Genomic DNA, 16,351 nt, shown 5'->3' on the forward strand with positions numbered 1-16,351 from the left:
CCCCCGTGTGCGTGGGTTTCCTCCGGGTGCTCCGGTTTCCTCCCACAGTCCAAAGATGTGCAGGTTAGGTGGATTGGCCAGGATAAATTGCCCTTCGTGTCCAAAAAGGTTAGGTGGGATTACTGAGTTATGGGGATAAGGTGGAGGCGTGGTCTTAAGTGGGGTGCTCTTTCCAAGGGCCAGTGCAACTCGATGGGCCGAATGGCCTCCTTCTGCACTGTAAATTCTGCAATCTATTCTATGATGTAATGTCCGAGATTCTGGGTGCTGGAGTGGTCCCGAGTCCGGAGATGGCGATATTTGGAATGTCGGAAGAGCCGGTAGTCCAGGTGGGGAGAGAGGCCGATGTTTTGGCCTTTGCCTCCTTCATTGTCCTGAAAGCAGTTTAAATTCTCCCTCCCTCTGAAAGAAGCAACTCAAATACATGAAAGGAATTTGAGACAGGAATTGGCTAAACACTGGAGAAGGACGCAGTTGAAAGGTTATAGGGAGCGAGCAAGAGACTGGGACTAATTGGAGAGACTAATTTCACAGAGCCGCGACCGGCATGAGGGGCTGAATGGCCTCCTGCTTTGTACGATTCTGTAACTGTGAGATTCACCACCTGTTACTTATGACACCCTCTTGGTCCAGATTTGCCAGTAAGGTAGGTTTGTGGTTTCCTCTGTGCATAAAGTGTGACTAACTCTTAAGTGTGTTATATAATCCTCCCCTGCTGGAATCTGGTAGATTGATGTTCCTTCCTGCATTTGATTCTTTCTGATTATGACATGCAAATAATTGATCAAACCGATCTTGATTTTCACACTTTGGGAACGTTTCTCTGCCAGTCTGTTAATTGTTTGCAATTTTTTCAAGCAGCCACTTACCTCCCAGCCTCGTGCACCAGATCTGTACCACACCGCGCCGTTTACTTTACTTGATTATTTTCTTTCCACCAATTCTAGAATCAGAAACTGCATAATCTTAAAACCAAAGTAATTAAAGCTGAATCAGCGATGTCAGAACTGGAGACAACAGCATCGCAGCAGATGCATGGACTGGCATTGCAGAGTGAACAGACTCTGGGAGTCCTTCAGAAGAAACTCTTTCTTGCTAACGGGCGAGTGGAACAATTCATTATATTCATTAAGGTAAGATTGTGATGAATTGTCACCGACCTGAAGGGTTAACTCTCTGTTCCTCGCTCCACATAGTCTGCCCGACTTGCTGAGTATTTCCAGCACTTCCTGTTTTTATTTTGGGTATTCAGCATCCGCAGTATTTGGGTTTTTTTGTGTTAATGTCGCTAACTGCTTCCTGGGTTGAAACCGCAATGCACAATTTTAATGGATTACAGGTATTTTAGCAAATTTCAATTTCCTTTGGAACTACCATAATTAGTGCTGTGTATTTTTTAAACAAATAGCACTCTTCTCACCTATCAGGCGGAGTTTACTGACCACCCCGCCGTGTGATTTTCGGCAGGGGATGTGGCCCGCCAGCGGGATCTACCAGTCCCGCCATTGTCAACGGGATTTCCCGGTGACTGCGCCCCTCACCACCGGGAAAGGCGTGCGTCAGCGTGGGACTGGAATTTCCCGCCGGTGTGAACTGCCAGTAAATCCTGCCCATCATCTCAATAGAGATAAAATAATTCAACAATAAAGCCAAAATTACACTGAATTTAAGGGGATACTTTTGTAAGAACATATTTTACCAGTAAAGGCTTGTATAGAAAGCTATTTTTAAAATGTTTTGATCTTTTACAGCCATAGATGTTGATGAGCTGTCTTAAAATGAAGTATCCATCCCTGAATGCTTTTAATCACGTCAATTATTCCCCTGAATTCACTAAGATCCAGAAGGCTTAGTGGCATACAAGCCGTTCAGTTACATCACCAAAAGACTTCAGTAGCTTATAGAATGGTTTTGATATTTATTTTGTTTGAAGATATTCACTTCAGGTTATTCCAGAAGCCGGTTTCTACTAATGCTGTTGTTACTTGAAAACAAACAGAAAGATAATACGTTTGTAGAAAATGGAAAGAGAGCAAGTGAGTTTATTGGAGATAAATGCATGCAAGTGATCTATATGAATGCATTAAATCTGTGATGGATAGACTTAATACTCAGGAGTGTTTAATCTTCTCAAATATTGATCATGACTGGGATTTCTTAACAGCGTTGCAAGCTTTCCGTCCCCATGCTTGAATACTACAGGTTCAATCTTAATGTGTTCTTTTTAACAAATAGTATTAGCACTCATTAAAGGTTTCTGAATGCAGCTGTGCCAGAGGTAGGGATGGGTTAGTTAAAGGAAATGAGAACGAATGAATTACTAGTTTCTGCATTTCTACCTTTCTTATTACCAAAATGAGATGATAAACATCAAGAGATCTGCTCACTATGATGCTTTTCAGGAGAAATCGGAGATAAATTCAGTTAATCTCCATCAGGATTACTTTGCACCTGGGATTTGGTCAAATTGAATCTCTGCACACACAAGGCAGAATTGTGGTAGTGAATATCTATTAAGTAGTAAACAGAATAATAGGCTTGGATGGCTGTTAATGAACTGGATGGCTTAGATCTTGCTGTTTGGGGACAGTCTGCTTTGTTAATAAGTAAACCTGGGACTTCTTTGCCCAAAGCTACAGTTGTATCTTATTTTGTAGGTAAGAAGCAGTCTTACCTACTGCTTCTGACTGTAAATAGATTTGAGTAAAGAATAGGAATTGTTTACTACTTGACAATTGTTGATCGTTTCAATAATGCAGGTTTTTATTTAGTTGTCTTGTGAGAAATGTTCAAATGTACATGACACTACAGAGTGAGGCATGTTTTTGTTTTGACCTCCTTGTTCGGTTAGATAATGAATAAAGCAAATTTTACACTGCTACAATAATTGATTTAACTTTCTATCTGTTCGGTATTCCCTGCTGTGCCTCTGTGACACTTACCTTTCCACACTGGTCATTGCTGTATATTTCAGAATGATAGCAGGAATACAGGAGCAGGAGGAGGCCATTCAGCCCCTCAAGCCTGTTGTGCCATTGATTCAATCAGGGTTGACCTGTAATTGAACTCGGTTTACCTGCCTTGGCTGCCAATCCATTCGTACTCCTTCCGAACAAAAATCCAATAATATTAGTTTTGAAATTTCAAACTGACCCATCGCCTCAGTTATTTCTGGGAATAAGTGTTTCAGATATTTGCTACCCCTTGTGTGGAGAAGTATCTCCTGACATTTCCTCTTGGTGGCCTGCATCTAATCTAAGGTTATGACCCCCTTTTCTCGAGTCCTCCACCAGAGGAAATACATTTTATTTACCCGAATAAATTGCTGACATACCCTGAACCCCTGAATTGCAGGGAATACAAGCTGAGACTGTGAAACCTATCCTCACAATGTAACTCTTCAAACCAATGACATAGGAAGAAATAGAAATATGTTTCTGAAAATGAAGTTTCAGTGATTAGGAGATAAATTGAAGAGCAGGACAACATTCAGACTTTGCTGATAAGAGGCAAGTTACATTCGCACCACACAGGTGGCAGGCAATGACCATCTCCAACAAGAGAGAATCTAACAGTCTCCCCTTGACATTCAGTGGCATGACCATTGCTGAAGTCCCCAATATCAACACTCTAGGGGCTACCATTGACTCAAAACTGAACTGGACCAGCTATAAAAATACTTTGGGTACAAGAGCAGGTGAAAGACATGGGGCGGGATTCTCCACTCTCGCGCCGAAGTGCCCACGCTGTCGTGAACGCCGTCGAGGTTCACAACGGCGCGAAACGGCCCCGATCCCGACCGATTCAGGCCCTGACAATGGGCCAGTATCGGGGCCGTGTCATCTACCCGCGCCAGGCCTTGTTGCCCGCGTAAAGGCGGCGCCGCATAGATGACGCGGCCGGCGGCGCATAACTGGCGTCATCCGCGCATGCGCGGTTGCCGTCCTCTCTAAGTCCGCCCCGCAAGAAGATGGCAGACGGATTTTGCGGGGCCGCGGAAGGAAGGAGGTCCTCCTTCAGAGAGGACAGCCCGACGATCGGTGGGCACCGATCGTGGGCCACCCCACATTTGAGGTACCCCCGGTGCAGGATCCCCCCTTGCCCCCCCTCAGGCCGCCCCCCCCCCCCCCCCCCAGCGTTCATGCACCGTTCACGACGGCAGAGACCAGGTGTGGACGGCGCCGGTGGGTGTAGCCACCTAAAATGGCTGATTCCCTATTAATTTGGCCAAAACCCGATTTAAAATGGCAAACTGAAAAGGCTGATGGGAAAAGCAGCCAACAGGACACAAACGGACAGCTGCAGACAGAATAGCGTATTCGGCTCTGGGGACGTCGGCCCAGATCGATACTCAAGACCATTAGCAGCACATCAACCCAGACATCTGCAGTTTAATCGGCGATCCCCGGGAACAATTGCAACATATTAGCAATTGAATGCCGGGCCAGACCTGTCGGCGCCTGCAGTGGCCGAGACAAAGACAGGTGAGCGACCACCCCCCGATCGAGGAATCGGCCCGTTATTGGACGTATCGAACCCAGTGATTGGGAACAAGTCCAATCACTTGGGAATCAGGGTCAAGGGCCGCCCCGAGAGGCGGGAAGCCCCGGGCCCTATAAAGTGAGGGGCCAAGTTCAGATCTCTCTCTCTCTCCCTTCTTCTCCGGCTCGCGACCTTCGCAAGAAAATCGACCAGAAACTGTAAGTTTGACTCCAGCGATCGCTACCCAATAAAGGCTCCTAGCCATCGACCCGTATCAGCCTTTTTGAATCCCGCGGGCCAGATCCGATTCGATAAGCCATTCGTTTCCCTGACCTGATGGGCCCTTCCTAATGTTAAGTATTGGCCAGTAGTGGTAGGTTTCGATATAGATAGTAGGATTATTGTGTAAGCATTAATTGTTGCATATAATAAATGACCGTTGATTTCAATCTTACTAAGCGGTGTGCTGACTTATTAATCATAACTCGAGCTTGAACCACGTGGCGGTATCAGAAAGATACCTGGCGACTCGTGAGCAAAGGTGATGTAATCAGAGCTAATAAAACTAAGGCTAAAAAGAGCTACAGGGGGAACCCGCCGTTTTGGCCTGGCCGCTCGGCCCATCCGGGCCTGAGAATAGCGGGGGTGCCGGAGAATCGCCATTTTCGGTGTCTCCGGCGATTCTCCGGCCTGCGGCCCGCGGAACTCGACCGGGCCTTTCCCGCCGCTTGGGAGAATCGCGGGAGGGCGTCGGACCGGCGTCCCGGGAAATTTTGGCGGCCCAGGCAATTCTCCCAACCGGCGCGGGAGTGGAGAATCTCGCCCATGGAATTGTGAGATGAATAACTCACCTCTTGAATCCCTAAAGCTTGTCCACCATCTACAAGGCAAACGTGTGACGGGACACTCTCCATTTGCCTGGAAAAGAGCAGCCCCAACAACACTCAAGAGACCTGTCACCATCCAGGATAAAACATCCCACTTGATAAGCACCCCATCCACCAATTTAAACATTCATTCCCTCTACTGCTGAGGCACAGTGGCAGCCGTGTGTGCTACATACAAGAGGCACTGCAGCAACTCACAAAGGCTCCTTCAACAGTCCACTCCAAACCCACAACCTTAACTACCTAGAAAGACAAGGACAACAAATCTATGGTAACACCAGTACCTGCAGGTTCCCCTCCAACCCCCCACCATCCTGAATTGGAGCTACATCGCCGTTCCTTCACTGTCAGATCAAAATCCTGGAATTCCCTTCCTAACAGCACTGTGGGTGTACCTACACCACCTGTACTGCGGCGGTTCAAGAAAGTGATTCACCAGTTAGACAGTTACATGGGCAGGGTGGATATAGAGGGATATGGGCCAAATGCGGGCACGTGGGACGAGCTTAGTGATAGAAACTGGGCGGCATGGACAAACTGGGCCAAAGGGCCTGTTTCCATGCTGTAAACATCTATGACTCTATGATCAGCTTCTCAAGTGTAATTAGGGATGGAGAATAAATGGCTTCATATCCCATTAAAGAATAAAAAATACCTGGGTTTTCTCATTCACTTGATTGGCCTCTCTAATTCTTCCCCTCACCTCCTCCACATTAGCAATCCCTTCTTTCATTTGCTGATGGATGCACTCAGGCTGAGTGAATTACTGAATATCCAGGAAACAGCTGGGCAGATAGCACTCCGGATGGTCAGCTGAGCATATGGGCCGGGGAGCATGCAGAACGGGAATGGGCACCCGTGGGCTGGGAAGATTCTGGGTGCTTGGGCAATGGCAGACCAGGGCTCAGCTGGAGCAGACAGGTTGGGAATTTCTGCCCCAACACATGTTCATTCAAGCCCAGCTCAAAACCAGTTTGCTTCTGAGAATCTTCTACTCGATTTACCAATTAAAGCAAGCCAACATGGTAGAAGAAACAGATAATGGGTTGGATAGATCATTACTGGTCAGGGTTGCCCAGAGTTTGGGAATGTGCATGAATACTATTGAAGGATTAACATTCCAAGAATGTTGTAATATGCTGTTTGTTCTCGTTTCCATTAGGAAAGTTCATTTTCAGGTAAGTTTCTGCACATTCATGACCCAATTAGCATTGTAAAGTTCAAATAAACTCTGACATTTCTCCCTTCACTTCCAACCAAAGGAATTCATATGAATATATTGGGCGGAATTTTCCCTTTTTTTTGCATTGGGCGGGAAAGAGGCATGAAGCCACCAGCCCCAACGACAGCCTTCTTTGACGTGTCGTTAGGAACTTAGAGAAAAGAAATCTAAGGGGCAGGTCGCAGGGCGGTACACTGACAGGCTGGGCTGTGACTGAGCCTGCCCCACCAGCAACTTAGTTTCTTAATGAGTGGTGCCATTTTTAAAGACCGCCCTGGTGCACAAAAGCAAAAATAGAACAGCCCACCTCCAGTGCCAGGGGGCAGTGCCAGGAACACCCCTTCCCCAGCAATGCACTCACCGTACCTCCTTCAGCGGGTGTTCCCACCAGGTGCAAGCCATGGGAGAGCAGTCATACACTCACCCCAATGTGAATGGATAATGTAATGGAGGGAGGGGCACATAATGGCCTGATAATTAGATTCAAATTCGTGATAATTGGTTTCCCGATTATCATTGGCAGCGGGTCGGGACAATTGAGTCGTGCCTTTATGTCACCATAAAACGCGGTTTGGGCTTCCCGCAGGATTTTTCATTCCCATCATCATACACGCCTGATCAGAACAGGAGCAGAAAATCCCACCCATTATGTTTTCCTCCATTATGTATGTGGATGATAAGTATTTCAGTGACTGTGGTTTTTGGTGAGGTAACTAGAGAGAGTTGTTGAAGGTAATGTGGTTGATGTGATGTACATGAACTTCCAAAGGACATTTAATAAAGTGCCATGTAATAGGCTTGTCGACAAAGTTGAAGCTTCGAAGAAGAGAGACTATGAAGTTGGCTCAGTGACAGGTGCAATGGTGAATGGCTGTTTTTCAGACTGGAGGAAAGTATCTGATGGAATTCCTCAGGGGTCAGTTTGAGGGCCATTGCTTTTTGAAGCATTTATTGATGACCTAGACCCAGATTACAGCGCTCAATTTCAGAATTTGAAGATTGCATAAAACTGGGAAGTATTGTGAATTGTGAGGAGGATAGTGATAGACTTCTGAAGGGTGTAGGCAAGCTGGTGGAATGCAGAAAAAACTGGTAGACAGAATTAGGAGAGGCAAATAAACAAAAAGAATATCATTCGAGAAGGAGGTTGGAGCTTCAGGAACAGAGATCTGGAGTATATGTGCACAAATTGTTGAGGTGGCAGGATAAGTTGAAATAAATGGTTAATAAGGTATATGAGATCCTTGGTGTTATAAAGACATAGAGTATAAAAGCAGGAGTGTTATGGTGAATCTTGGTAAAACACTGGTTTGGCCTCAATAGACAATTGTGCTAAGATGGGGACACTGCACTTATTGGAAGGCTTCAGAGAGAGTGCAGATAATATTAATGAGAATGGTACCAGGAGGAGGAACATCAGTAACGCAGACTGGTTGGAGAAGTTGGGACTGTTCTTCTTGGAGAAGAAAAGATTGAAAGGAGATTTGACAGAGGTGTTCAAAATGATGAGGGCTCCACAGAGAGTCAATCGAGAGAAACTGTTTCCATTGGCAACAAAGTCAAGAACCAGAGGATACCAATTTAAGGTGCCTGACGAAAGAACCAATAAAGATGAGAGAAACATTTTTACACAGCAAGTGGATCTGAATTGTGCTGTTTGAGAGCACGGTGAGGCAGGTTCATTTGTGGTTTTCAAAAGAGTATTGGATAAGTGCCTGAACAGAAAAGAAATCCAGCATTATGGGGAAAGTTCAAGGGAGTGGGATGAATCAAATTGCTCTTCCAGAGAAGTGGCACTGATTCAATGGGCTGAATGTATCCCTTCCGTGTTGTAGCCATTCTTCGATTCAATAATATATGCTTGTGGGCAGCACGGTCGTACAAGTGGATAGCACTGTGGCTTCACAGCGCCAGGGTCCCAGGTTCGATTCCCCGTTGGGTCACTGTCTGTGCGGAGTCTGCACGCTCTCCCCGTGTCTGCGTGGGTTTCCTCCAGGTGCTCTGGTTTCCTCCCACAGTCCAAAGACGTGCAGGTTAGGTGGATTGGTCGTGATAAATTGCCCTTAGTGACCAAAAAGGTTAGGAGGGGTTATTGGGTTACGGGGATACGGTGGCAGCGAGGACTGAAGTGGGTCGGTGCAGACTTGATGGGCCGAATGGCCTCCTTCTGCACTGTATGTTCTATGGCTATGTCTACACTTGGTTTTTAGCTTTGTAAATTAGAGATACAAGTCCATGGATTAGTCACTCTAACAACAGATTTATTTAAAGATGATTTAATAATTTGGAAATGGTGTCTTTGTGACGTGTATCAGGTCACAGAAGAAGGAAATTTAGACCATAGACTCCATGCCTGTTCAAAATGATGTTACAGTTTATTATTTTCTATTGGCAATGGTGCAATGTTTCCTTTGAGTGTTCGCACATGAAAAGTGCGACACAGAACTGTTGAGAGAATTGATCATTTTGGACTGTGAAAGTGTGAGTGAGGTTGATACATTTCCACAACTAGTGTCTCACACAGTAGCACCATTTCCATGATGTTGATGTTATATCAGTTATTTGTTTTATCGATAGGCTCAACTGTCATTGTCATAGGCCAAGGATAAAGATAATTATGACATTCTGAAATATTACATGTTTTGTCATGCATTCTGCAATATTTTGAAGTTCATCACAAAAGTAGATTATCAAGTCAATTGCTTTACACAGTTAGAATAAAAGTATTTTGTAACTAGGTGTTGTATATTCATAGTATAACACTACAATACACTACAATCTGCATGTCCTTCTTACTTTGTGAAGACAATGTTATTATGACGGTGGTAGGGTTTCAGTCATTGTAGTATAAAAGCAAATTACTGCGGATGCTAGAATCTGAAACAAAACAGAAAATGCTGGAAAATCTCAGCAGGTCTGACAGCGTCTGTGGAGAGAGAACGGAGCGAACACTCTTTCGAGTTGGAGAGTCATCCGACTCAAAACGTTCGCACCCTTCTCTCTCCACGGATGCTGTCAGACCTGCTGGGATTGTCCAGTATTTTCTGTACATTAAGTAGCCATGGTGAAGTAACCATTGAGAATGTGTGTGATCCAATTTGCTATCACATGAAGTCACACTGATTCGCCACATTGCAAGTTCGTTAAATGGGAAAACTGTCGGAAAGGCCCTCAGCGAAGATGGTGCAGTTTATCCGGTGGATGGTTGGAAATCAGGTGAATCGCTGCCTGCGCTGTAATGTACCTGTGGAATCTGGAGTTGAAGCAATGAATCCGATTATCACCTCATCAGTCTAGTGGTTACATGTGATCCCAGATAAGATGGAATATGTAAAGTAAGAAAAAATGAGTAAAGTCTTCCAATTGATGTCCATTTTCAAAACGAGAATAAATGTTATAAACAGAATATGCAGATTTATGCACAAAAGAATGATCTTTTTTCATCGTGGCCACAGTACCTGATCATTTTGTGTTAAGACTCATGAGTCTTCGCCTTCTAGGTTATTGAGTGTTGACCTTGAAGCCTTCATAATTATCAATTAAACAAGTTATAGTAATGGGCCAGAGTGCATCGTTTCGGAGGCACAGTATATCAGATCAGGACAAGTGTAGGGAGACAGAGCAAAAGTGCAGCTGAATTGAACCCGAGGTCATTCTTGTGGCTGTGGATTGATTATCACATATCAAGACATGTAGTAGTTGCTGGCAGTTTCAGCTGATTGATTTCCGAGAAATGTATTTAAGTAATTAACTGTTTCAAAACTAAACTTCTTTATACCAGATTTTTGTTTAACTTGTGAGGATGTTCGACAGGTTTCTGAATTTATCTACATTATTGAAATAAATGGCCTCCAAAGTCTGCTCCTAGATAGATAGAGATAGAGAAGCTCCCGGCGCTGCTGTTCCCCATCCTGCGGAATTAGCAGTTTTGATTAAAGGACTTTATTTTGTTTGATAAAAATGTCTGGAAGCTGTCTGGATTATTCCTGGACGTTGTGCAGAGCTCTGGATGCAGTACCACCTTCTTCTCTTTGAATTTCTATTCTCCTGCGTCTACAAAATACTGTGATTATCATATTTTAATGCTGCTTGGTCTGTGCAAGCTTGTCGGCCTGCCTTTCCTTGGCCATGCACTGAAGATCAGCTCCAAAGCCAGACTCTACACGCATTCTTAAACCTTCCTTTCTCCTCCTGTTGCCCTATCCAACTCCTCCTCAGCATCTTCCCCCTGCCATCCCCAGGTGCCGGAGTGATGACCTCTCTGCTCTTCCCCTCTACTCCTTTCCTCAGCTTCTTTGGGAAAAAGCCCTATTAAAGTATTTTGTGGTTTGTGGGATATTTGACTTCCGCTGTCATGTAGAAATCCTGTAGCAAGAATGAAAGTTTTTCAGCTGATGATGTCAGATGCTTCAGGCTAATGTGAGAACAATTACACCAATAGTGTGTGTGTGTACCCTACCTGTGGGTGGGTCTACACTACCCGTGGGTGGGTCTGCACTACCCGTGGGTGGGCCTGCACTACCGGTGGGTGGGTCTGCACTACCCGTGGGTAGGTCTGCACTACCTGTGGGTGGGTCTGCACTACCCGTGGGTGGGTCTGCACTACCTGTGGGTGTGTCTGTACTACCTGTGGGTGTGTCTGTACTACCTGTGGGTGGGTCTGCACTACCCGTGGGTGTGTCTGCACTACCCGTGGGTGGGTCTGCACTACCTGTGGGTGGGTCTGCACTACCCGTGGGTGGGTCTGCACTACCCGTGGGTGGGTCTGCACTACCCGTGGGTGGGTCTGCACTACCCGTGGGCGTGTCTGCACTACCTGTGGGCGTGTCTGCACTACCTGTGGGTGGGTCTGCACTACCTGTGGGTGTGTCTGCACTACCTGTGGGTGTGTGTACCCTACCTGTGGGTGTGTCTGTACTACCTGTGGGTGTGTTTGCACTACCTGTGGGCGTGTCTGCACTACCTGTGGGCGGGTCTGCACTACCTGTGGGCGTGTCTGCACTACCTGTGGGCGTGTCTGCACTACCTGTGGGTGGGTCTGCACTACCTGTGGGCGTGTCTGCACTACCTGTGGGTGGGTCTGCACTACCTGTGGGCGTGTCTGCACTACCTGTGGGGGGTCTGCACTACCTGTGGGTGTGTCTGCACTACCTGTGGGAGTGTGTACCCTACCTGTGGGTGTGTCTGTACTACCTGTGGGTGTGTCTGCACTACCTGTGGGCGTGTCTGCACTACCTGTGGGTGGGTCTGCACTACCCGTGGGTGGGTCTGCACTACCTGTGGGTGGGTCTGCACTACCTGTGGGTGTGTGTACCCTACCTGTGGGTGGGTCTGCACTACCTGTGGGCGTGTCTGCACTACCTGTGGGCGTGTCAGCACTACCTGTGGGTGGGTCTGCACTACCTGTGGGTGTGTGTACCCTACCTGTGGGTGTGTCTGTACCACCTGTGGGTGTGTCTGCACTACCTGTGGGCGTGTCTGCACTACCTGTGGGTGGGTCTGCACTACCCGTGGGTGGGTCTGCACTACCTGTGGGTGGGTCTGCACTACCTGTGGGTGTGTCTGCACTATCTGTGGGTGTGTGTACCCTACCTGTGGGTGTGTCTGTACTACCTGTGGGTGGGTCTGCACTACCTGTGGGTGTGTCTGCACTATCTGTGGGTGTGTGTACCCTACCTGTGGGTGTGTCTGCACTACCTGTGGGCGGGTCTGCACTACCTGTGGGTGTGTCTGCACTATCTGTGGGTGTGTGTACCCTACCTGTGGGTGTGTCTGTACTACCTGTGGGTGGGTCTGCACTACCTGTGGGTGTGTGTACCCTACCTGTGGGCGTGTCTGCACTATCTGTGGGTGTGTGTACCCTACCTGTGGGTGTGTCTGTACTACCTGTGGGTGTGTCTGCACTACCTGTGGGTGTGTCTGCACTACCTGTGGGTGGGTCTGCACTATCTGTTGGCGGGTCTGCACTATCTGTGGGCGTGTCTGCACTACCTGTGGGTGTGTCTGCACTACCTGTGGGTGTGTGTACCCTACCTGTGGGTGGGTCTGCACTACCTGTGGGTTGGTCTGCACTACCTGTGGGTGTGTCTGCACTATCTGTTGGCGGGTCTGCACTATCTGTGGGCGTGTCTGCACTACCTGTGGGTGTGTCTGCACTATCTGTGGGTGTGTGTACCCTACCTGTGGGTGTGTCTGCACTACCTGTGGGTGGGTCTGCACTACCCGTGGGTGGGTCTGCACTACCTGTGGGTGTGTCTGCACTACCTGTGGGTGTGTGTACCCTACCTGTGGGTGGGTCTACACTAACTGTGGGTGGGTCTGCACTACCTGTGGGCGCGTCTGCACTACCTGTGGGTGTGTCTGCACTACCTGTGGGTGTGTGTACCCTACCTGTGGGTGGGTCTGCACTACCTGTGGGTGTGTCTGCACTACCTGTGGGTGGGTCTGCACTACCTGTGGGTGGGTCTGCACTACCCGTGGGTGGGTCTGCACTACCGGTGGGCCTGTCTGCACGACCTGTGGGTGGGTCTGTACTACCTGTGGGTGTGTCTACACTACCAGTGGGTGGGTCTGCATTAACTGTGGGTGTGTGTACCCTACCTGTGGGTGGGTCTGCACTATCTGTGGGTGGGTCTGCACTAACTGTGGGTCTGTGTACCCTACCCGTGGGTGTGTCTGCACTACCTGTGGGTGTGTGTACCCTACCTGTGGGTGGGTCTGCACTATCTGTGGGTGGGTCTGCACTAACTGTGGGTCTGTGTACCCTACCAGTGGGTGGCTCTGCACTACCTGTGGGTGGGTCTACACTACCTGTGAGTGGGTCTGCACTACCTGTGGGTGTGTGTACCCTACCTGTGGGTGGGTCTGCACTACCTGTGGGTGGGTCTGCACTACCTGTGGCTGGGTCTGCACTACCTGTGGGTGAGTCTACACTATCTGTGGGTGTGTTTGCACTACCTGTGGGCGTGTCTGCACTACCTGTGGGCGGGTCTGCACTACCTGTGGGCGTGTCTGCACTACCTGTGGGTGGGTCTGCACTACCTGTGGGTGTGTCTGCACTACCTGTGGGAGTGTGTACCCTACCTGTGGGTGTGTCTGTACTACCTGTGGGTGTGTCTGCACTACCTGTGGGCGTGTCTGCACTACCTGTGGGTGGGTCTGCACTACCCGTGGGTGGGTCTGCACTACCTGTGGGTGGGTCTGCACTACCTGTGGGTGTGTGTACCCTACCTGTGGGTGTGTCTGCACTACCTGTGGGCGTGTCTGCACTACCTGTGGGTGGGTCTGCACTACCTGTGGGTGTGTCTGCACTACCTGTGGGTGTGTGTACCCTACCTGTGGGTGTGTCTGTACCACCTGTGGGTGTGTCTGCACTACCTGTGGGCGTGTCTGCACTACCTGTGGGTGGGTCTGCACAACCCGTGGGTGGGTCTGCACTACCTGTGGGTGGGTCTGCACTACCTGTGGGTGTGTCTGCACTATCTGTGGGTGTGTGTACCCTACCTGTGGGTGTGTCTGTACTACCTGTGGGTGGGTCTGCACTACCTGTGGGTGTGTCTGCACTATCTGTGGGTGTGTGTACCCTACCTGTGGGTGTGTCTGCACTACCTGTGGGCGGGTCTGCACTACCTATGGGTGTGTCTGCACTATCTGTGGGTGTGTGTACCCTACCTGTGGGTGTGTCTGTACTACCTGTGGGTGTGTCTGCACGACCTGTGGGCGTGTCTGCACTACCTGTGGGTGTGTCTGCACTACCTGTGGGTGTGTGTACCCTACCTGTGGGTGGGTTTTCACTACCTGTGGGTGGGTCTGCACTACCTGTGGGTGTGTCTGCACTATCTGTTGGCGGGTCTGCACTATCTGTGGGCGTGTCTGCACTACCTGTGGGTGTGTCTGCACTACCTGTGGGTGTGTGTACCCTACCTGTGGGTGGGTCTGCACTACCTGTGGGTGGGTCTGCACTACCTGTGGGTGTGTCTGCACTATCTGTTGGCGGGTCTGCACTATCTGTGGGCGTGTCTGCACTACCCGTGGGTGTGTGTATCCTACCTGTGGGTGGGTCTGCACTACCTGTGGGCGCGTCTGCACTACCTGTGGGCGGGTCTGCACTACCTGTGGGTGTGTGTACCCTACCTGTGGGTGGGTCTGCACTACCTGTGGGCGCGTCTGCACTACCTGTGGGTGTGTCTGCACTACCTGTGGGTGTGTGTACCCTACCTGTGGGTGGGTCTGCACTACCTGTTGGCGTGTCTGCACTACCTGTGGGTGGGTCTGCACTACCTGTGGGTGGGTCTGCACTACCGGTGGGCCTGTCTGCACGACCTGTGGGTGGGTCTGTACTACCTGTGGGTGTGTCTACACTACCAGTGGGTGGGTCTGCACTACCTGTGGGTGTGTCTGCACTAACTGTGGGTGTGTGTACCCTACCTGTGGGTGGGTCTGCACTACCAGTGGGTGGGTCTGCACTATCTGTGGGTGGGTCTGCACTAACTGTGGGTCTGTGTACCCTACCTGTGGGTGGGTCTGCACTAACTGTGGGTGTGTGTACCCTACCCGTGGGTGTGTCTGCACTACCAGTGGGTGGGTCTACACTACCTGTGGGTGGGTCTACATTACCTGTGGGTGTGTCTGCACTACCTGTGAGTGGGTCTGCACTACCTGTGGGTGTGTGTACCCTACCTGTGGGTGGGTCTGCACTACCTGTGGGTGGGTCTGCACTACCCGTGGGTGGGTCTGCACTACCTGTGGGTGGGTCTGCACTACCTGTGGGTGAGTCTACACTATCTGTGGGTGTGTCTGCACTACCTGTGGGTGTGTGTACCCTACCTGTGGGCGTGTCTGTACTACCCGTGTGCGGGTCTGCACTACCCGTGGGTGTGTCTGCACTACCCGTGGGTGTGTCTGCACTACCTGTGGGTGGGTCTGCACTACCTGTGGGTGGGTCTACACTACCTGTGGGTGGGTCTACCCTATTGTGGGTGTGTCTGCACTACCTGTGGCTGTGTCTGCACTACCTGTGGGTGGGTCTGCACTACCCGTGGGTGTGTCTACACTACCTGTGGGTGGGTCTGCACTACCTGTGGGTGTGTCTGCACTACCTGTGGCTGTGTCTGCACTACCTGTGGGTGGGTCTACACTACCTGTGGGTGGGTCTACCCTACCTGTGGGTGTGTCTATGCTACCCGTGGGTGAGTCTACACTACATGTGGGTGTGTCTGTACTACCCGTGCGTGAGTCTACACTACCTGTGGGTGTGTCTGCACTACCTGTGGGTGAGTCTACAGTACCTGTGGGTGTGTCTGCACTACCTGTGGGTGTGTCTACACTACCTGTGGGTGAGTCTACACTATCTGTGGGTGTGTCTGCACTACCTGTGGGTGTGTGTACCCTACCTGTGGGTGTGCCTGTACTACCTGTGGGTGTGGCTGTACTACCTGTGGGTGTGGCTGTACTACCTGTGGGTGTGTCTGTACTACCTGTGGGTGGGTCTACACTACCTGTGGGTGGGTCTACCCTACCTGTGGGTGTGTCTATGCTACCCGTGGGTGAGTCTACACTACATGTGGGTGTGTCTGTACTACCCGTGCGTGAGTCTACACTACCCGTGGGTGAGTCTACACTACCCGTTGGTGTGTCTGTACTACCTGTGGGTGAGTCTGTACTACCTGTGGGAGCGTCTACACTACCTGTGGGTGAGTCTACACTACCTGTGAGTGTGTCTACACTACCCGTGGGTGTGTCTGTACTACCCGTGGGTGTG

At 49.4% G+C, this 16,351-nt stretch overlaps 1 protein-coding gene across 8 annotated transcripts in view; it reads left to right on the forward strand.

Annotated features, from left to right (window-relative positions):
* Positions 1-16,351, forward strand: part of cntln (centlein, centrosomal protein) — a 725,020-nt gene that overhangs the window by 612,230 nt on the left and 96,439 nt on the right. For all 8 annotated transcript variants that reach the window (XM_072517511.1, XM_072517513.1, XM_072517506.1 and 5 more), the window contains exon 24: positions 948-1,133. In XM_072517511.1, coding sequence (XP_072373612.1) covers positions 948-1,133 — 186 coding nt within the window. The remainder of the gene's footprint in view (positions 1-947; positions 1,134-16,351) is intronic.

The sequence above is a fragment of the Scyliorhinus torazame genome, chromosome 9 (genome assembly GCF_047496885.1).
Source record: "Scyliorhinus torazame isolate Kashiwa2021f chromosome 9, sScyTor2.1, whole genome shotgun sequence".
NCBI classification, from domain to species: Eukaryota; Metazoa; Chordata; class Chondrichthyes; order Carcharhiniformes; family Scyliorhinidae; genus Scyliorhinus; species Scyliorhinus torazame.